Here is a 22,666-nt window from a genome sequence, read left to right as displayed (position 1 = left end):
TTACCCTTAACAGTTCTTTATCCAGTGTTCTAAAATGACCTTGTGTAATTGGACATAGTGTACGTACCATCATAAATAACATGTAGCTCTGAACGTCATGACCAATTGACTCATCCACACACTTCACTTTCGCTTCCCTTTTTTCCTCCACCCTCCATGGATCATATGACTTTACTGTTTCTATGTGATATTCTGTATTTAATGCAGTACTTTATTTCAGCTGAAACACCTCATGTTTATTCACAACCTTTTAATAATATAGACTACACACAATATATTCACAGATGAGCCACTACTGTAAAACCTATCTTTGGTTGTGAAGTAACATGAGCGAAGATGCTCATCTTTAAAAAGTAAATATGAAATCCAGTTTGCTTATCAACTTAGTTCGGACAGGTGATTAAGAGTATACAGCTATTATCACGTCTCTGCCTTTTGGCTAAGTAAGCACGTATATGATCTGTTATCACCAGATAATAATGTGATATGTCCTCAATAAGGTGATAGCGTATTAAACATCTCTCTCTCTCTCTCGAACTAGATACAGAGCTTGTGCTTGTGCTTTCGCTTTTGTTTTGAAGGCACAGTGACAGGAAAGGAAATGCTTGACTTCCGGCTCTCTGGCGGATGTTAACCATTGACTGTAAAGCTTCTTCTGCCTCAGTACTTTGCCGCATCTTTACTTTAACAGGAGAAGACGCAGTCATGGCTTCCACTGCGCCCATTAAGGTAAGGAACCCCCCACGTAACGCTCCAGTTTAAACGTCACTCTGGAAAATCCACAAGGAAGCGTAGCTCAGGTAGATTGACAGCAGCTGCAGCTCTGGCAAACATGAAGTGCTGCTGGGGGGGAATAAGCTAGTAGACGTTAGCATCGTGTTAGCCAAGCTTAAAGTGTGTCGGCTTTAAAGTGGTAAGCTAGAATAATACACATGCTAACATGCCAAGTCCAGTGTACGGTCCAGAGGAGGTGAAGCGGAAGCGTGTGAGGTGCATCCCCTGGAGCACGTGTTCAACCGGCACCTCTAACCAACCACACACCGACAGCTGACTGCAGGGAGGAAGAATTCAGGTCATACTTCAAATTAAAAGTAGCAAAACGTCCCAGGAAACCTTATATTACTAAAGTATTACCAACACGATAGGCGTCAGTCATGTTTCTCACAGACAGGCCTTTGTTTCATGCTGTCATACCCTGAAGGTGGTTTGGGTCTGATGGTTTTAAAGAGGTGTTGGCTCATCTTATCGATCATCTTGATGCCGAGTCGCTTTGAGTTGTGGTGACAGATGTTTACATGGCCTTTGTCCTCCCCATCAAAGTGTGTTAAACAGTAGCATCTCACCGTGTCTGCTGTCTGCAAATGTTGGATTGTCCCACTTTTAAAACAAGGGCTCAGGAAAAAACAGGACTGTGATCACTTTTAATTGGCCACGTGCCTTTTTTCTATTTGACTTGTGGATTTTTTCTTTTCTTTGCCTGCATAGGTACAGTGGATGTAAATGAGCATTTTTGCTAATTCCAGCATGAAAATTTTTTAGTATTTGTACTAATGTGCCCATCAAATATATAAATAGAACATTTATTTTTAATATAGATTTACAGCACCACAATGACAACCCCTCTCTAAAAAAGGGAGTGATATTGTACTATAACTATTATTGATGCATCAATAAGTTGCATCTGTATCAGTGTGGTTGCTGGTTTAAGGTGGAATTCAATTTATTTAACAATTTAATTAAATTGTATTTTATTTTATTATGCTTAAACTTAATAGACTTAACACTGAACACAGATGTCAACTGATAATTAACACTTAAGTTCTACATGTAGAGTTTGTAAAGCTTTCTGTATCTGGGGTGAAAAACAGCATCAAGTCTTACCAGATGAATTTGCCAATTGGTTACATAACGGTGACTGATTTGGCGATGTGTTCAAATAGTTTGAAACAGTTTTTGTACTTCTATCTTTGCCTTTATTCATCAATTCTCTTATGTAAAAGGAATTTGTTTAAATTCAAAATCTCTATACAGAGGTAAGTGTTATTATTGTGATATTAAGTTTAAATAAGTTTGACTGTTAACCTTTTTCTTTTGTTTGATCTAGATCGGAATAATTGGTGGTTCAGGCCTTAATGATCCAGACATCTTGGAGGGCAGGACTGAGCGTTATGTGGATACACCATATGGAAAGGTCAGTGAAGCTGTTGAACAAACCACAACCTTCTAGGGTAAAGAAAAAAACAATTAGTACAATTTAGATGAAACACACTAGTGAAAACATCACTAGGATAATTTTATATTCAGCTTCTGCCAATAGATCCCTTTCCCCTACTGTAAATCTTACACACTGGACCTTTTAATAGATCGATGTAAATAACAAGTTCCACTGGCATTCTGGCATAGTTTTTGTAAAATGATTCCTTGCAGTAAAATATTTCCTTTGCTGTCTTATTCATAAATGGATGATTCTGGTCTTTTTGAACAGCCGTCTGATGCCTTGATACTGGGAAAGATAAAAAATGTGGAGTGTGTCCTTCTGGCAAGGTAAGAAAATGTGACTCCTGAAAATGTTATCTGTTAGCACCATCTAGTGGAAATTCTGTCAAATATACCGGATATACTGCATCTCCTCACACAATATTTCACTCCATATAAAATTTGTTTCCTGTTATATCTAAGCATTTATTTTGATATCTCTGAAATTGATCAGTCTAAACTGTCTGTATCTCAAATGCTGTTTATTTTCCTGTTCGTAGGCACGGGAGACAACACACCATAATGCCATCCAATGTGAATTACCAGGCCAACATTTGGGCGCTGAGAGAAGAGGGCTGTACACATCTGCTGGTTACCACAGCCTGTGGCTCACTGCGGGAGGAAATTCAGCCTGGAGACATTGTCATCATAGATCAGTTCATTGACAGGTGAGTGGGACGTGAACATATCAGATTATGGTTCAGAAAATGTGCTAATCTGGTCATTTTAGTGTTTTTTTCCAATGTTCTTCCCGGACTTAGACGCTGTTCATAGGACCTTACTCATATTACTCTCTTGCTGCTTTCAGAAATGTACTGAACATTTGACATTTTCCTGACATTTTTTATGTAGTGACTTTCAGTGCAGGCCTCCCCCAACTACATCTTTCGATACTTCCCAATGCGAGACTCGTATTTGATTGGTTGATTTTCCTCTGGTGCTGCATAAAAGCGCACTGTTATTGGTAGGGACCGGCTGGTAGAGCCTGGCCGGGATGGGGCGGGGCGGTTAGGGCTCTTTGTATGGAGTGAGTAAGAGAATGAGAGTTAGGGTGAGGGTGGAAGGGAAGGAAAAAGAGAGCGATAATGCTGAGAGACCCACACTGAACACACACCGGGAATAAAAAAAGGACAGGCTCTAGAACTCCGGAATTTTTTTTTATTGTCATCAAATACTGAGCCGGTAGAGGGAAGCTCTCCCTCAGTGTGCCAGTAGTCTGGTTGGAGGCCAGTGGAGCTCGCGTGCGGCGACTGGCTCTCCCTCCCCCACTCACTGGGCTGGTGGAGAGGAGCAGGCGCTTCGTGTGTCTGTATCCGGGCCTCAAAAGATATTTAATTTGTCCAGTCTTGGCTCCTTTTAAAAATCATGGCTCCCTCCGCTCCCAATAAAGTATTTAAATACAAAGGGCCCATTCCAGGGTAAACAAAACAACAATTTGTCAAGTTTAGATGAAACAAACTTGCGAAAACATCGCAAGGTTTATTTTATATTCAGTTTCTCCCAAGTCTGGGATATTACTTTATATATCTTGTACTTGACAAAGATCTTGAATTTTAGTAGTGGCACACAGATTGCCTCTTTTTCTGGTGTCCGGCTGTCTCACCAACAAGGTTCATAACATTATCCTAATTTAAGTTGCACTCAGGCCCCATATTACCTCAGCACAGAGGCGTTCTGGGCTATTCAGCAAAATGATCGTGGCCACTATTTAACGGTCAAGAACAATGTCGGGACTTTTTTTTTGCACACGTGGATAATCACAGGGAGAAGTCACAGTATCTAGATGAAGCAAAATAAACTGTCCGTAAACTGATGTGTAAACTGTGAGCGCGGCCCCGAAGGGGGAACTTGGGGAACTTCCTGACTGTCCGATCAAACGTCTTTTCAAGTATATTCAGAGGTGTAATAACTATAGCTGAGATACTTGTCTGCTTTGATACATTAAAATAACTTGCAGCATCACAATATAATTTATCATAGCACAACGTTAAACTTTAATTCTAGAGTGCACAGTATATTTATGTGAATTAAATGATTTCATGGTTTGCTTTTATGAATTAAACTCTTGAGATAAGGTATTTATAACTGAAGGTGTTGTTATTCTTTTATTAACTGTTTTGCCTCTTGTTAAATAGTTCAAGCTTCTTGAAAAAGTTGTTCTTGGTGGCTGTTCTGTAACAAGTGTACAGGAGGGCGACTGTACAAACATCTTCCCACAAATCTCAGTGGCAGGCCTCATGTTACTGTGTGAAGAGAGCGTCCCGATAGCTGAGTGAGAAAGAGGAAAGAGTTACTCGCTGTGGTCTGACGCACTTGTTAAAGCCAGTTTTTGTTTACTGTCACTTTCAGTGGGACACCAACTATAACCCTGTGTTTAATTTGTTTTTGTTGAGCTCTCACATGTCATGGTTGGCCTCAGGCTTTGGTGAGAATTAAAAATGAGGTCTCTGTGACATTTCACCTATGGAAACAGTTAACCCCAGTATGATAACAGAGCATCTACCACACAACCTTTACTATACAGATAGTTTCGAAGTGTTGTGTTTCCTTCCTGTCTGTCATTGTTGTGTATCAGCTTGCGTGTTGTGAGCTGTTAGTTCTCATTCATTCATTTTGCTCAGCTAATATCCACTCTCCTGTCGGTGGCTGTCATGTTGAGCTATATGCAGTACATATTTATATATAAAAAGGGAAAAAGTGACCCTGTGAAAAAGGGAGACACAGGAAGCATCTAGAAAGGGGCTCGTCTTCTCTTGTTATGTTAAAGAAAGTGGAAAAAAATCCTAGTTCTGCCCATTTATCAAGATTCACTCAGAAATTGAATAGGTTCTTCCTTAGGTCATGCCCCAGCCCTTCACACAATTTGATGGAAATAGGTTCAGTAGTTGTTTAGTAATCCTGCTGATGGACGTACAGATGGCAATGAAAACCTAACCTCCTCAGCTGAGAGAGATTTCTATCAGGACCAGAGCAAAGAGAGTGGATGTTGGACTTGCTTTTGTCAGGTTGACGCAAGCACAGAACCAAATAAATGATAATGACAGTGTGGCTCTGTCCCTGCTGGATGTGTACATAAGCAATGGATGGCCGTATTCACAACCAAGGGGCGTAATCCATGACCTCAGTCGGACTCAAAATTGAATTTGTTGAAATGCATCTCCACACATATCAGCTTTTTTCGTAATGAACATGAACACAGGACCCAGGTATTCTGTCCCAGTGGCTCAGATTGCACAAGATGATTATGAACTCTTCCTTTTAGAAATAAAAACTCTTGCTGGTGAACTTGAGAATAGCTTTCCATGAGATCTTATACTCTCTCAGCAGTATCTCTGACCTGAAGGCTTATATATGTGTTCCTATGTGTAACATACAATGAGCGTGACCCTGAGGCAGTGTGCTGCTCTCTCTCAGTCGGCTGAGTGCACAAATTCCATTCAATAACTCAATATGTGCAGTGAGAGGTGCTTGTTTTTTTGTAAGGATGGTTTATTTGTTAGCAATGGGTTGGCAGACAACTGTCTGAATTGAGTCTGAATTGTGTCAGTGTGTTTCCCCTGTATACTTGTACACAAGTGTATCACGTTGCCTGTGGTTTTACTCGCCCGTGTTGGTGAAGCCGATGAATAGCCCAGCTACCAGAATCAAGCACAGACGAGATCTGTTTATCAGAAATGAGGAAGTCGTTCGCTGGGACCTGTTCAGACTTGTCCCACAACATGTGACGCCTTGTTTTCAAGGCTTCACTTTATGGATGCCACAATATTTGTCATTACCTCTTCTTATTTACTGAAAACCAAACATTTGATCGCTGCATTTATAGGTCAGTGTCACTGGCTTTGTCGAGTTTTAGGTTTTACAGTCTCACATGAACCTTAAAACTCCAAAGGTTCCAAAATCTTCTATCAAGTAGCATCTAAAGACTGATATTTATTACCTCAGCCAAGGAGATTATAGTTTTATTATTGTTTGTTTGTTAGTTAGCAGGATTTTGCAAAAACAACTGAACCAATCACCATGAAACTTGGTTGAAGAATGTGTTGGATCAGGAAAGTACCATTTTTGGTGAGGCTCTGGATAAAGGGGAAGGATCAAGGAACACTCTTTTCACTTTTTTCAACATTACGAGATGGGGAATATTTTCACAGATCTTATAGGTAATAAGTCATGGATCTTGATAAATTGATCGATGGGAGAGTGCAATTTTGGTGAAGCTCCATTGAATTAAAAGGGACTATTAGATCTCAGAGAGTTTAACACTTTTCATTGATTTCTCAGAAATATAAATGAATGAATCGAGATTTAAAAAATCTGGTGTGTTTAATGTTAAACAGTACATTTTATATTAAATTAATTTGATAACCATTAATTGCTAGGTGAACCAAAACCTCATCTTGGAAAGTGTTTAATTGTACAGTGAGTATTATCCAACATGAGTGCATGGATAATGTCCTTTTTCAAAACTGTTGCTATTGGTGGTAAAAAAGTGCGGGAAACATTTGCAACGGTGATTTTTAAAATGATCTTGCAATTGAAATGATGCCAGACCAAGATAAGACCACTGCTGTCACAAAAACAAGCATTGTCCTCAGACCACAGTTTATCACACACACACACATGCACACACATGCACACACATACACACACGCACACACACGTACACACACATACACACACACACACGTACACACACACACACACACACACACACACTACTGTGAGTTTTTTTCTTGTTTCAGTAGGGTGGTGCTGCAGCTTGCCGAAAATATTTAAGCACCAGTGCAAGGTCTATGAGTAAGCGATTGGGGTTGGGCAACAATTGAAAGATGCATATTTTGAATGACTGAGATAATTGTGTTATGACGTACTAAGCTCTGGGTAAACATGACAAATAGAATGTGATGATTTGCCACCTCTGAGAAATCTATCTTTTTGATTACTTCATTACATAATGGTCTGTAAAACGGAACCATCTTATAATTCAGTGTCTGCTAAAGACAGAGAGGCTGCTTGCACAGAAACCCTGGTACCCTCAAGCCACCGGGCTAAATCAGTCTGTTGCAAACTCCTTAGCCACCTCCATAAAGAATGGGACTGTGCCTCAGACTGTGCCTTGCTTAACCCCATCTGTTTCAGCAGAAGTGTAAACTTTTAAACTGGAGTAGAGCTGTTGCCATAAAGACAGAGACCAGGTGCTGCCATAATCTGTGATTTGTTTTATGGTCCTAGATAGCTGTGAAAGGACTTTTCACATTTTAAATAGGTTAATGACAATTATATTAATAAACAATCCAGCCATGGTTGCCATGAAAATAACTTTCAGTCCTTTTGTGTTTGCTCCTGTTTGCCAGGACCACAAAGAGATCTCAGACGCTGTATGATGGACAGGCCACCAGTCCTCCAGGTGTGTGTCACATCCCCATGGCCGAACCTTTCTGTAACCGAACCAGAGAGGTGAGTCCATGAATACCTGGACAAATATCGAATTTCCTAGATGTGTTGTACGCTTATTTATTCCAAGCCTTTCGAATTTGGAGTTTCACAAAATTTCTACCAGGGTTAGTGTGGAGGTGGAAAAATTATAATTCTGCAAGCTCGTGCAAGCAGAAACCAAAAAGAGATTTATTTCATTTTATGAAGCTTTGAAACTCTTAAACAAATTCTACAGTTTTCTAGAACTTTTTCTTTGACCTTGAGTTTCTTTCATTAACAAGTGTTTTTATATAGAAAAAAGTATCTCAGAGGGACAACATTTTGGGTTCACAAAAACCCTCCTTTGTTCAGGGCAGTCCTGGCTTGGAATAAATATTGTGTAATGTTTCAGTCTACTCCAGATGGCAATAAGGTGAGACATGCAGATGAGCAGATACCAACCATTCAGCTGCTATTCATTCAGCATCACAGTTAACCAGATGAGATAAATACAGAAACTATTCAAACCATGTGAACAGTCACCTGCTCCTCTTTCAATTTGCTGAGTGGAGACACTTACTAGCTCTACTGCCCTGGTGCAGGTTTTGGTGGAGGTGGCGCGGAGTCTGGGCGTGAAGTGTCACGTGCGAGGGACTATGCTGACTATCGAGGGTCCTCGCTTCTCCTCGAGAGCAGAGAGCCTGATGTTCCGACAGTGGGGCGCTGACGTCATCAACATGACCACTGTGCCCGAGGTGGTCCTCGCCAAGGAGGCCGGCATGTGCTATGCCAGCATTGCCATGGCAACAGACTATGACTGTTGGAAGGAACATGAGGAGGCGGTGAGTGACAGGCTGGTCCTAACAGCGGAATTTATTTATTTCTGCTGCCATTGTCTTTATGTGAGGCAGTGCTGGTCATCGGTGACGTCACGTCCTCCCCGGTCATTTCTATATTTTATTCTATCATAAATTCCTCCAGGACTTCTCTCCTCCTCCTTAGATCATTTCAACTGCATCACAGTTTCATTTGTCTATTATTTTTAACCTTATGCGAATCGTAACTGGAGACCTAGGTAAAAGCAATCAGCCAGGCAACAGGAAGAAAACAATGTTGGCTAAAATAGCATTTATTATTTATCGTTTCTTGTTTTCTACCTTACCTATAGTATAAGCTAAATTGTAAATGAACAGCAACTGTACCTATGTGTGTATTTATTTTTCACTCATTTCTTCCCACGTTTTGCTCGTAAAATTGAGCCAATGATAATTTTTCTTAAGCAGAATGATGGATGGGGTTTACACCTGCTGGAGAAAGAAAACCTCTCCTAACTATTATCAGGGATAATAGGGCATATATAATGCTACCACTTCCCCTAGGGATTTATTTACCCTGTCCTCACTGAACACCCAGCTGATTCTTAAAGCTGTTTCTACATCCTTGGCCTGGTCACTTCACACAGGTGATTCCCAAACTGGGTTCCAGGACTCGGAGGCTCTGCAGCAAATACTTTAGACGAAATTGTGCCACGTCGGTCAAATGTACAGGTTTTAACTGCTCGTGCCAAGCTGTGAAGCAATAACAAAACAATAAAAAAATTATTGCTCAATTATGTTAACTCCCGTTTTCGCTCTGAGCTGGTAGCTCTGATTACAACACAGCAGATCAAGTTAATAATCACTGATCACATGGAGAATAAAAACAAAGATGACGGACAGATGTTAATGTTTACATAAACATGCGGCAGACTAAAAGTCTGTTAACTATGAGCAAACATCTTCGCTTGTTTTATTTGGACTTGTTTTCTATTTCCCTGACATTTTTCCGACCCTTCTGACTGCTACAGAGCACTGGTCGCCTCTTTTATTCAAAGTTTATTAATATTGAATCTTGTGTGTCCAAATTGCCCCAAAGCCGGCTCTGGACTTCCCCGGGCCATTTCAAATACACATGCCAAGTGTGAAAACGATTAGTTGAATAGTTCCCGGGATATGCGATCCACAGACAGAGAGTCATTTATGGAATTATTAGGTAGTATGTGGTCTTAAAAAATCGCAAATCTAATTTGTGGAAACCTCTAGAAACTTTTTGATGAATACAGTAATCAGTAGTTGTTATTGTTCTAACTTTCTTCGTTACAAAGGGACCTTGTTTACTGTGATCTGTGATGATTAGTGTCGTCTTGTTGCAGGAAGCACAACAAAGTTTGGTTAAAAGAGCTCTTCACTTTTTGCCACAGAGTATAGTAGTTTTGAATCAATTTAAGTTTACTGTATATAAATACTGTCCATTGTGTTACTACACATAAAGGAAAACAATTATATGGAGTTGTTTTTAGTGATATGTGTATTATGCCAGGATCTGTATAAATACATATTAGTGAAAAATATAAAAATCTGGTTCAGGATAGCAAATATCATCATTTTGGTTGATTAGCTCAGTTATTTTAGTTGGTGTTCTTTCAGCACTGAAGTTGTTGCCATCTGTGCCCCATAAACAGATGACAGTATCACGCAGCTTCCGAGTGACCTACTCTCTGTCACACACTCTGGGTAATGCAATGAAAAATTGCATGTGGGCGAGCTTCAGCTTATTAGTCACTGATCCAGCCAAACTCACAACTCCAGTTCCGAGTTCCTTCCGCTGACCTCTTCCCCCTCCTGTTGCCGAATGCTCGCCACATCCTTCCGCCCACCTACCCCCCCCATTCCCTACCAGATTCTCACTACCTCCTGGGCCGGCTACACTGCCTGCCAGCCTCCGGTGGAAGCCCTGCCAGAGGAGGTTGACTCTCAGTGAGTCATCCACTTCACTGTCTTCGTCCTCGCGAATGCCACAAATACATGAACCCAGTCATTGAGTGTGACATGAAAACAAAGCACTCAAGTGAAGGGTTGATAGTTGCAGGAGATAATCATGCAGCACAGGACGAAAACAAAGTTGTAACATACTGTACAGATCACTGTATGTCTGGCTGAGATATATAAGAATTAACCCTTAGATATCACATCATTTATTTTGGATACACATTAATACTCTCGACCTGAATCAGATAAATAATTAGACACGTATAGATATAAATTTCCACATTCTTAAAGGGAAGTTATGGATTGTGAATAAAGGGGATTAATCTGGACTCTGCAGGTGAAATGGTTTCAAACTCGCTGCCTCATTAATGATGACTCACTGGTGTACAGGGCACAGTTCACAGCTTGAAAAACAACAACCTGCTCGTCGCATCTGCACTGAAGTTGAGCGCGGCCGGCCCACAGCTTCTGCCGTGACAGCTGTGTCAATATGCCCACAACAAAACTAACTTTTCACTTTCACCCCAGCATCCAGGACTGAGCTGTAACTTGACTTGACATGTTTCATGATGTGCGACTTTATGGGGTTTCTTTGTGTTCAAGGTGGGCCAAAAATTCAATGTTGCCATTAATAAAAAAAATGTCAGTGTTTTAAATGACATTATTTCGCAAAATTCAGTGGTCTTACTGTAACAACGATATATTGATGAGGAGTACATGTTTCTATATGTTGTATATTTGGCTCCAATTAGTGCAATACTGACTAAAACCTAATCATCTGTGTGGCAGACCTCCGTTGTGTTGCAGAATCTATTCAAGCAAATGAATGAGCCTCAGCCTCTGACCGTTTTTCTTTCCTTGACTTTTCTGTGGTGTCATTTTCTCTTATTACAGTGCTCATGGCCACAGCTGCAAATATGTATGAATCCATCGCAGATGCACTATTTGCTGCTGTCTGTCATTTTCAGAAAGCTTCAGTTTCTGTTTGTTTTTAGCTTGTTATGCCCACACACCAGTGGCCGGAGGCATTATGTGTTCGGTCTGTCTCTGTCGTTCCATTCTAGTGAATGCCCTGAGGAAATTTCTTCACATTCATTATACGTTTGTTCATTTGGACTCACGGATGACCTGTTTAGAATTCAGAGGTCAAAGGTCACGTTTACCTCATGAGTCTGGAGGATAAATGTATGTAGACTGAAACTGCTCTGGTTTGCAGGTGCAAGAGCAATGTGGTAATTCTAGTGATTTTAATGAACTCATCATCAAGCTATTTTCAAGGACTTACGTCTGAGGTACCCAGTAGGATTGTGATTGATTGTCAAGCTTGGGAATTCAGAAAGAAGCCAAAGACTAACACATTGTTGGTTTTTATATTTTTATTAGAATTTCTTGATCACAACACATATATACAACTTATACAGTATCACTTTCACAAACTTTATCCTTGAGTGTAATTGAGAGGATTACTGTCTGCAGAATATAAAAAACATCTGATAGTGTGATCACAGCAGCAGCTTTTATTTCACAGGATTATTTCTTCACATCATGAATAACTAATAAGAGACTTTTTAAATCCTGCAATGTTATTCACAGCTCAAACGTGTATAAGCTGATGAATTATTGGGAAATAAAAGATCGACTGTGACACAAGGAAGTGAAAATTGCTTCGTGTTTTTTAATCGCAGCCGGATATTTCTCTTCCTTTATCTCAGGTCTGTGTAGACAATGTAATGAAGACGATGAAGGAGAACGCCAACAAAGCCAGCAGTATCCTGCTTACTGCAATACCGCAGATTAGTCAGCTGGACTGGTCTCAGACAATGAAGACCTTGAAAGTAAGTCGTCAACTTTCTGATGACTCATTTCCATCAAGTGTTGTGAGTAGTTGTGAAAACGGGTCTGATTATCTTCCGTCAGTCTCATCAAACTGTCAGGAGCTGATCTCTTTTCAAAACACAACCGATTTATAAAGGTGATTACAATTTTTGTTCTAAGAAAGACTTCTAAGTGCCAGTTTAAATAAAATCAAATGCATTAACTGATGCCATCAGGAGGAATTTGGGGGGGGGGGGCGGGGTGCTTCATCATACAGACTGCAGGAGTCAGGGATCGAACCATCTACCCGCTACACCTCCTGAACCTGAATTTATCAGGTTATATATTCAGGCTCAGGTTATAGGTTATATATATATCATACTTTCATGCTTAAAGGTGATACCACATGACTAACGTGATGAGTGATTTTTTTTTACTGGGTGCATCCTTAAGACCCATTTGTAACTAGAATGGCAGTAAAGTAAAGCACACACCCCCACCAAGTCCCCTTAAGATTTTTTTTCTATTCATTAAATTTATTCCTTGGGGCATTGATGAAAACTTCCAAAAACACCCTATCCCACAAAAAAAAATATTCCACACACCCCATCCTGAAATGAAAACAAACTAAATGGACAGGGGCAAAAAACAGTCTTCTTGGTGGAGTAACAGTAGCTTTAAACATGCCTGAAGTGCATTGAGGTCCCAGTGAGGTAAGTAGTGACATTTCTCCTCAGAAGTTGTCTTTGTTTATTGCAGACAGCTACACTTTGAAAACTTAGAGAACCTTTTACCTTTTTTGTTGTACTGGAGTTTTATTAATGACAACAGGCACAGACGTTTTTTTTATTTCAACTCAAGACAAATATTTTATAATCAGGTTTGTTTGTTTTTCTCTCCAATGAACTAACATGATCTAAACGTTTTACATGAGTAATACATTTGGGGGAAAAAACTGTTTTGTTCTTTCTGTTGCAGTCCATGGCACAATCTTCGGTTATGTTGCCAAAGCACTAAGGGTGTAGAAAACAATTCAGTAGAAAAGGGACCCGAGACACCACCTGCACCGACTCCCACACGGACAACAGACTCGACTCTGCCGGCGGATTTGTCATCAGTGAATCACGAGAAAGTGCCTCACATAAATAATGCATGTGCTGTGTCTGCAGCTGGAGTTTCAGTGTTTTTCTTTTTTCATGACTCAAGATGCATAAAAAAAGTCCCTCTTCTCTCGGACCGACACGCCACACCTTCTCTGGAACACTTCAGTCTAATCACATGTTTACAAAACACTTAAAAAGACCAAGAAACAATTTTAAATCTTACAACTATGCTAGATTTGAATTTTTTGTGGATTTCTATTTTGTTGTCTGTAAGAATTTGGAATTTATACATTTGTTGCCAGTAAACCATTGGTGTCTTTATTGCTGTTAATGCAGGATTTAATAAAAAAAGTCTGTCATTTAGCACATGTATATTTAGTTACTGCCTTCGTCATATTACACAATTAAAAAAGTTTGAAATACCTGCAAACACTTCAGCAAAACAGTTTGAATAAATTCTTGTTCTTGGGAATATTTGTCTTTGCTTACTGGGGAATAGTTTTATATTTGGTGGAATACTCTTATTTGTATTTGTTCTACATCACTGTTGCATGCTTGACATGAATCAGATAATCAGAATGCTTTTACAGCACTTTATTTCTACATCTGATCGATTCCCTGCATTTATAGACACAGGAGAGATGCACTTTTGAGCATAAAATGTTCAATACACTGTAGGATTCATCATCAACTAATGATAATGGGATTTTTGTAGGAGTGCTGGGCCTTTAGCGCCACTCATGTCCTTTTTTTTCTCATCTTCATTTGCTGCAACTGAATCTTGTCACTATGCAGAGTATCTAAAAATAGTCTCATTGCATTTCCTCTTCGTTGCCTTGTCTCAACGTTATGAACTTAGTTTCAGCAGAAATGGGTCCAAGAGATTTTGACTTCAAAGAGCTGAGGTCACGTTTTGACGTTTTCAGAATACGTGCAGTGAAATGTGAGCCTGTGCAAGAATGCATTTCGAAGTATTTACAATTTGAATTCGAGTTAAAAAATAATAAATAGAGGAAGTGTAAAGGATAAAGTATTGGTGTAGTGATGTCTTCTGGATTTTTCCATTCAGATTGGAGTTTCTTATCAAAGTAGGAATGTTTGCCGGACAGAAATTTAGCCGTTATTGTTTCGTCATATTCTTAGCTTGACATTTGTTGGACTAACAGGTAATTCCAAAAAAGACAAAACAGAAGTGTCGTGGGTTTGGGGTTAAATCTAATTTTGAGTGCACTAACTATAGAGGATGAAATTTAACTATAAGCTAATGTTTAATTTGAGAAAAGGGTAGACGATTATTGTGACTTATTTCACACACATTACAAACTCACATTGCAACTTATCTGAAGTGCAGATTAAACCTGATTCCCTTTAATTAGAAAAAGCATTTAAATGTTACACAAAAATATTTGTAGCTTCTGACAAATTAACAGTTTTCTGTCAAATAGTGTCTATTCTAGCCTCCTGAACATTTTCAGTGCCGATAAATGAATGTTCCGTTAGCCTTGATCTGATCAGTGTGTCTAACAGTGAAATCCAGAGCGGCAGTAAGAACATGATAATGAGCCATAATTAGAATTCATGCAGTGGTTATATGAAGCAGTTTCCTGTATCCGATCATAAATATATATATATAAAAAAAGCTGTAGCTGCAAATACAAAGAAAAGTTACCTAATTCAAAATATTTCAATTTCCTGACAGGGGCTCAAAAGTGCATTAACATTTTAGGTTTTCAAACTTGTAACAAATTTCAAATATAAATAATCATAGATTGATTTTTTTTTTTAGTTTTTTTGGTACCTTAGAGTAAATGTCCTAAGGGACTTTTATTAAAGTGCATATCCCAGATCTGTTGATCATGTTTACGAAGAGGAAATTGGACTCTAGGGATAATTCTCACAGGATAGTTTATCACAGTAAAGACACTAATGTTCAAATGTGCAAACATTTTTCCAATGCTTGTTTGTGCTTTTGGTTAAATGTCTGTCATGGCAAACTTTTCAAAATGCAGTGTGCTTATTGGAAGTATGAGAAAAATCAAACACAAGCATACATTAAAAATATTATACTATACAAATATTACAGTAAAACACTCAACTGGATTGCGTATACACTTATTGGAGTATTTCAATGACACAACTGAAGCTAAACAATAAATAAAAACAGGTGTGACAGCATTTAGATTCTTATTGCAGCACGCTAGCGACGCTGTGCCTGTCGATGACCCTGATTTCGTTAGAAGTGAAGCATCTTGTTCAAATGAAATAAATAAAAACGGATCTCACAGCAGTCACTGAGCGGTTCGAGGCTGTTATAGGGTGCAGGCCTCCGCAGCGGGGCCCGCCTCTCGGAGCTCTGCCTCCCGGTTCACAACGGCCCGCAGCACGGTGGGTTTCACAGATCCTCTAGGAAGGCAACCACGTCCTTGTTGCCGTACTCCTCGGCCAAGTCCACGGCCCGACGTTGTTCGTTGTCCCGGGCCTCTGGGTCAGCCTGGTGCTCCACCAGCAGCCGCACGGTGCCCAAGTAGCCCGTCCTGGCCGCGTCATGCAGCGGCGTGGTCCCGGTGCTGCTGTCCGCCACGTTGGGTTCCGCTCCGTGACTGAGTAGGAGCTGAGCCACCGCCTCGCTCCCCATCATCATCACCTTCAATAACACAGATGTACAGATTTAGGCAGATCCACATGTAATTAATGGGATCATCCTGCACACATGGAAAACATGTAAAAGCATTATAAAAGCAGAAAGTACAAAAAATGGATGCATTGATCTGTTTGCAATTTTATAAAAACACACTGAGACAATAACTAATTTTACTATTGTGTCTCCCCGTTATTTTCAAAGGCTATTTGAGGATTTAAAGTACAAAGTACAAGACATTACTATTCAGAACTGACGCTCCCGATGAAAAAACTGCATGAGGCACAAAACCAGTATGAGAAAACATTGTCAGCCATTAACTACATTGAACTTCCTCCTGACTATTATATGTTATAGGAGATGTGAGTGTGTGTGTGTGTATATCCACTTGAGCGGCTGCAATCCTCATAACATATTCAAAGGCCAGCATCACATTCTACTTCCAAATGATGTGGCTCCTGCGCCACAGGCCTTTTCTAGGCCTCGTTACAACTTTAGTTTCGTTTTCTTCCATCTTACTAGTAAATTATATTTCATTCCACTGATTTAAATTGAAAGTTAAACAGTTGATATCCCCCTCCGTACAATAAAGCTTGATTGCGCAAGATACAAATAGTCTATCAGATTTTTTAGATGGGTTAACCCTTTTTTTCATTATTATTTATAATACAAATGTCAAAAAAGAAACAAAAAAACGTTCAGTATTATACATTATTGTCCGAACTGGTTTTCAGCAGAAGCTCTAATGCTGTTTATGTGCTGCTGTTTAAGAAAGAAAGAAAGAAAGAAAGAAAGAAAGAGAGAGAGAAAGAAAGAAAGATGGCAAGAAAAGACAGAAAGAAGTAAAGAAAGCTAAAATCAACACCCGGTTGAGTGATCTACTGTTTTGCGGATTAATGTCACTTACGAGCAAATGGAAGTTTATCATAATAACATTACTTTCTAGTTTTAACGTGACTATGCTTCTCCATGATAAGGCCGCTCCTCCTCACATGTGGGCCTCATCCAAAACAACGCAGTGCGAAATAAATAGTGATCCAAAGTCACAGCATTCAATGACTTTAGTAACTCGTGCAAGAATCTTAAAGAATCCATAAAATGTGCACTTGTGTTTAATTTAGCTTCGAAGTGAGTTTTCAGAAAATGCTAAAACTGCCTGAGTGTGACCAAGCAGGCCCCAAGACTCACGGGGAACTGCGTCTGGCTCTCATGCGTTGCTTCTTCACCAAATAAGTAAAAGAACAATATAATAAATAACCATAACTCCACTTCCCCCGTTCTTCTGTCGCCATTTGATGTCAACACGAGACGCATTTAGGCGTCAAACTGAACTTTTCCCCCGGCCGATGACGCGCATCTTGATGAAACCGACCTGCAGAGCCCTCCGTCCGAATCGGTTCAGGCCGTTAACGTCCGCCCCCGCCTGGAGGAGACGCTCCACATCCGCGGTGCGTCCGTTGGCCGCGGCGGTGCTCAGCTCATCCTCGAAAACCATCGCGATGTCCCGGAGTGAGCAGCAGGGAGCAGCGGGGAGCTCCGTGGAGGATCGTGGAGGATCGTGGAGGAGTCGCCCGGGCAGGTAGCGTGATGCTCACTTAGGAAAGAAGCAGCAGCTAATGCTAACATAGGAGACACACGGGAGCGAGCCGGAGGTGGGGGGGTGTGTGTGTTCGGGTCAGCGGACCTCAGCTGATGTCTGAGGCGGGAGGATCGGTCGTGCAGAGCGGTCTCTCGCTCGGTGTGTGTCCGGGCTTGCCTCTGTTTTGAATGGGTGACGTACTCCGGCTGCATGGCCTCGATGGTGCGCATGCGCCGCTGCTCCAGCTCTCCTCTCTGACAGCCCGATCCGCGCGTCTTCCTCCCTCTGCTCGGCGTCATGCACGCGCTCCTCCGGTGTGACAGAGATAACGGAGGCATAAAAGTCCGAGCAATGTCCGACAGCTTCCAGCTTTTAGTTCCCACCTTGTTTATTCACTGCGCCTCACTGGGAATCTGCGGAAGCCCATTTACGTCAGTGAAAAAAGATCGATAACAAATAAACAATCATGAGATTTAAAAGTTGAAATAAGATACCAAGTCATTATTTTGTACTTACTCATATTCTGGCACACCAAGTCGTTATTTTGACATATTCTTTTTATTTTTATTTTCAGTTACTAACTCTTTACTTTGAGATACAGAGATAATATTTTATGCCAAGTCATGTTTTCAGATACTCAGTGGTTATTTTGAGATACTAAGTCATTATTTGGAGCTATATTTGAAATACCAGGGCAATATTTTCTACTAACTCACGTTTGGATACATGTGCCATTATTGTGTTGTATGTTTTGTTTAGCAACCTTCACCGCTGCTGTGAATGGTGAAAGAGAAACACAGAATGCGAGGCCTCTGTTGGGAGTGTAACCGATAATCGATCAGTAAATAAATGAATGTATGTGTGCGTTAGGTGAGGAGAGACGGAATAATGGTTGCTAGCTGCGTCGGTATTGGATGCAACACGTTCCCCGTCAGATTCAATCAGGGATGTCACTGACCCGAGGATGAACGTTGAAAAGTTTAGTATTTTGAATTCGATTCATAGCAAGATCTTACTTTTCACCCCCCCTCTCTCTCTTTTTATCATTTCAAAGTGCGCTAATCACAGCTCGAAACTGGACAGTTTCTATGATACACACACGTCCTGTAAGTAGACGGAAAGAAATATGAAATGTTCGATGTTGCTGATTCAGAATGGCTGTGGGCAGATGAGCAGTTCCTTATATCAGTCTCATTATGAGTTGTGTTGAGTGATGCTGATTTCAGGTTGACACGGAACCCTGACCAAATTTAGAAAAGCTTACGAGGATGGAATTGGCCACCCAGCTAATGTGAATGAGAAGAAAGATTTCTTAACCAAATTGTCATTATTATAATAAGTTTTATTTATACTGCACTTCCTTTAACATATACTGGGCTTAAGAGATGTAGAAGAAAGGGAATGAAAAGAAAAGCAATCAAAACAAGAGTTACACACAAAGATAAAACAATATATGTCAACCTTTATAAAAGCTCTGTGATTAAAAAAATGGAAAAAGCACTGACCACTCCCTGGAAAAGACTTCTTCAAATCTATCAGAAAAATTACAGCCAAAAAGATGTTAAACTCCTGAAGGCCCTTTTTTATATTTAGATTTGACCTCAGGTGGAATCAGAAATTGGCTCCTTTACAAAAGTAAATAGAAGGGCATCCCACTATTTACAAATACCTTGTAACAGGTAAAGGATTTGCTTTCACAATCGTACTAATATACAGTGAAATGTAGTTAATTAAATGTATTAATATAAGATAATTTAGGTAGGAGTTATCCATCAATCCATCCATTGGCTATACTGTGAATCCTTTAAGAGTTGCAGAACCCTTTGAGAGTCACGATCGGCTGGAGCCAATCTTCTGACTGTCAGGTCTTTAAAAAAAAACAATTGCCCCCCCCCCCCCCCCCCCCCCCCAAGATGGAGCTAGAGCTGTGTCATATATAGTCCATATTAAATACCAAGTTGATGTGAGAATGAGTTTCTCCATGCAGCTGCAGCTGGAGGAGCGTTCGATCATACAGTGTGCTGAGGTCACAGTGTGGTGGTGTGTGTTTCAAGAATCTTAATTCTTAGTTTATCTGTGTAAAGGTGAGAGGACAAGTGTGGAATGTGTGCTCGCCTGTGGCCTCGCAGCCTGCAGCGACGGCGTGTGGGTGGAGGTGTGTTGGTTTGGAAGTCCCCTGTGTGCGCGTGCATGTGTGTGCCTGCGTGTGCGTTTCTCTGTGTTTGTGTGTCCGGGATGGCAGACATTATGGCTTTATGCCTTTCATGTTCTGTTCAAAGTATGACAGAGTAAACAGGTTAGATTTCTACACAGCATCAGAGGGACTTTGAAGGGGACAATTAAAGCTGGCTTTTAATAACAGCTGAGGCCATCATCAAACATGTCTGCCGCAGCGGTTTCTCTTTGTGGGGCTCGACTTCATGACATCAGTGCATTTGGAACGCTCTTTTGGTCAGAAGAAATGCTACAGGAAGAAAGTCCTCCTCTTCTTTGCTAAATTTAGAAGCTTAGTTTGGAGGAAAGTGGTCAATAGGGCATTATTGTAATCTGTTGTGAGGTCTTTCTCACTGAACCTCCTCAGAGTTGCATTCCTCAGTATTGCACTTGGTTTCTCGGTATTTTAATGTTACAGCATATGTCTTCTGAGAATGAATGAATGAAATCTTTGCCAAATTGGACTTTGCATACTGACGCCTACGCTCCACCCACACCACAATCCTCCAGAGCTGAGAAGGGGAATACCTGCTCTGATGCCCAGTGCATGAAATCACCTCCTGCTCACTGTTCGGTTGAAATCCCCCTTTTATTACATGTTTTGAATGGTTTTATTGTTTGTCCTTTTTACTGCTGAACGATTACAATGTCTGGCACTTCAGAGGTTTACAAAATTCCAATCATTCCGATTGCTTCCGTTTCTGCTAAATCTAGTTTAAAATGCAGAATCTGCAGCGGCAGAACACGAAAAGCGTTTGATGACAGATGGCTGAATTTCTAATTGATGTCGGCTGTGGAGCCTCGGTTGTCCTCACTTTAATACACGTTTTTATATCAACATAGATCTGTCGACAGAGAAGAAGATTCTTGGTCAAGTACAATAGAAACTTCTATTGCATCTTATTTTTTTTGTTTTTTTCTTATTATTTTTTTAGTTTTTTCTTTCTTTCAATGTATTAACTCTTCATTGTACCCTCGGCACCATTGTAAATGGGGGTCTTATTCCTCAATGTGTTTTCCGAGGCTTAAATAAATATCAATCAATCAATCAATCAAAACATCTTAGTATTTAAGTTTCTAACTGCTAATCTATCTTCTTATTACAGAAGAAGTCTCTGTCTGTCTGTCTGTGGCTTGCATATCCAAAGAACCGTTGAACTAAATGGCGTCACACTTTGCATATGTAGTTTTGAGGGCGGAAGGAGGAGCAGAGTTGACTTTGGTGTTGGCGCGCGCTACATTCAATATGAATAAACTTTGGGCAAACAGGCAGCCGGCGCCCTGTGGGTGGTGCAGCTGGGTCTTTGCCTCGGTTCAACTACTGCAGGTCACATATACAGTTTCAGAAAGAAAAGCTGCAACACGCATTTCCACAGGTCAAGCAAACAGTTCATTTCTAGCCTTTCGACACTGCACTAGTTCTACCACATGGGAGGGAGTGGATAACAAGTGTGGGTCACTACAAGTCATGTTAAGATTGTTATTATGTTCTTGAGAATGGAGACTGAGATCTTATCCCAATGCCAGAGACAGAATGACGACTTGAAAACATCTTAATCTCTTGTGTTCCAATTGCTTAAGGTTTTCTCACACACAGAATTAAGAGTATTAAAGGATGTAGAAGTTCTTGATCAGGAGCTAGGTTTCTTCTGACCACTCGTCCCCTGTCATCTCCACATCGATAAGAAACCTGGTGGATGCAGAAAAAGCCAACGATAATTACCTTTTAAGCACGTGGATTGGTCAACGTTAATCTTGGTGGTTTATTTCCTCCTCTTCAGAGCAACATTATGTAAAATAAATACATTTAGCGCGATGACAGGTGTGCCACTTACTGTCATACCTCCCCTCGGTTATACCCAGTGCTATCAGCAGACACTTTGCAGTTAGCTTTTCTCATAAGTTGTGTAGAAAACCACGGCCGCTGCAACTCTCCACGTTGTGTGGTATTTCACCGTGCTGTGGTGAGCAGAGGCCCGGCCCCGGCTCACACACTGTCCTTTCACATTGTTCTGTTTTTAATTGCATCTCCCCGACGTTATTCATGTCTCATCCCACTGTGACATTTCCCAGATGATTAAAAATGATTTAAAAGAAAGTATTTTCCTTGCGGCAAAGTCTGTGATCTCAACACCAACCTTAATTGCACAACATGTCAATGCATCCCTGTGTTATGGTTCACTATGACTCATGTATTCCCAGGGTTAAGACCTTCGCACTGATTCAACCCTTCCGCCGCTATTTGCAAACTGCGCATTACATCAAAGGCACATCACGAGCTGTGACTTAGGGTAAACACACACGATTTGGGAGACTGTATTGCAGATAAACCCTTTGTTATGTCGACACTTTTCATGAGCAGAGGGATAACAGCCAGACAGGGGGAGGCTTCTGCTTTATACTTGAGGTTAACACACATAATTGATCCATTCATTCAGTCTGAATGTGCAGCTAGTTTGGAATACCTTTCTTCTTTTCTCGTCTATTTGCTTAAATTCAGTAAAGTAAATCACACAAGAACTAGAAGGGAACTTGAGATATCTCTGCCAAGGTTGACTGTCCAATTTATCGCTTTATGGCATATTATTTATAATTTGTTTATTTACTTAGTGGGGATACTTCTCATTAATCAACAGATAAAATACAGTAAATGAGCCAGAGTTAGCGGAAGAAGCTAACTTGCATCTGTTGTCCCTGTAGCCAGTTCTAACAACCTGAAATAAAATATAAATGGCATACCTCATATAATTACAAATATCATTTCATATGTATTAGACATATTATACATCCAAACTAACTGCTCAAAAATGTCCATGCTTTTTCTCTACACCCTGTAAAAATA

The 22,666-nt window shown here is 40.4% G+C and overlaps 2 protein-coding genes across 2 annotated transcripts; one reads left to right on the top strand and one right to left on the bottom strand.

Moving 5' to 3' along the window:
• Positions 1–565: 565 nt before the first annotated feature.
• Positions 566–13,865, top strand: mtap (methylthioadenosine phosphorylase). The gene is made up of 8 exons (XM_053418778.1): positions 566–729; positions 2,105–2,191; positions 2,486–2,544; positions 2,757–2,924; positions 7,608–7,710; positions 8,271–8,510; positions 12,188–12,310; positions 13,269–13,865. The coding sequence occupies exons 1-8, from the start codon at positions 628–630 to the stop codon at positions 13,305–13,307; spliced, it is 921 nt and encodes a 306-aa protein (XP_053274753.1). The 5' UTR covers positions 566–627; the 3' UTR covers positions 13,308–13,865.
• Positions 13,866–15,785: 1,920 nt separating this feature from the next.
• Positions 15,786–17,783, bottom strand: cdkn2a/b (cyclin-dependent kinase inhibitor 2A/B (p15, inhibits CDK4)). Its single transcript, XM_053418777.1, has 2 exons — positions 17,404–17,783; positions 15,786–16,037 (listed from the first exon to the last, which is right to left on the bottom strand). Exons 1-2 carry the CDS (start codon positions 17,524–17,526, stop codon positions 15,786–15,788), a joined length of 375 nt encoding a protein of 124 aa, XP_053274752.1. The 5' UTR covers positions 17,527–17,783.
• Between the last annotated feature and the right edge of the window lie 4,883 nt (positions 17,784–22,666).

This window comes from Pleuronectes platessa, chromosome 3 (assembly GCF_947347685.1).
Source record: "Pleuronectes platessa chromosome 3, fPlePla1.1, whole genome shotgun sequence".
In the NCBI taxonomy this organism is placed as follows: Eukaryota; Metazoa; Chordata; class Actinopteri; order Pleuronectiformes; family Pleuronectidae; genus Pleuronectes; species Pleuronectes platessa.
Note: the sequence above shows the minus strand (reverse complement) of the source record. Positions and strands in the feature narration are given on the sequence as shown.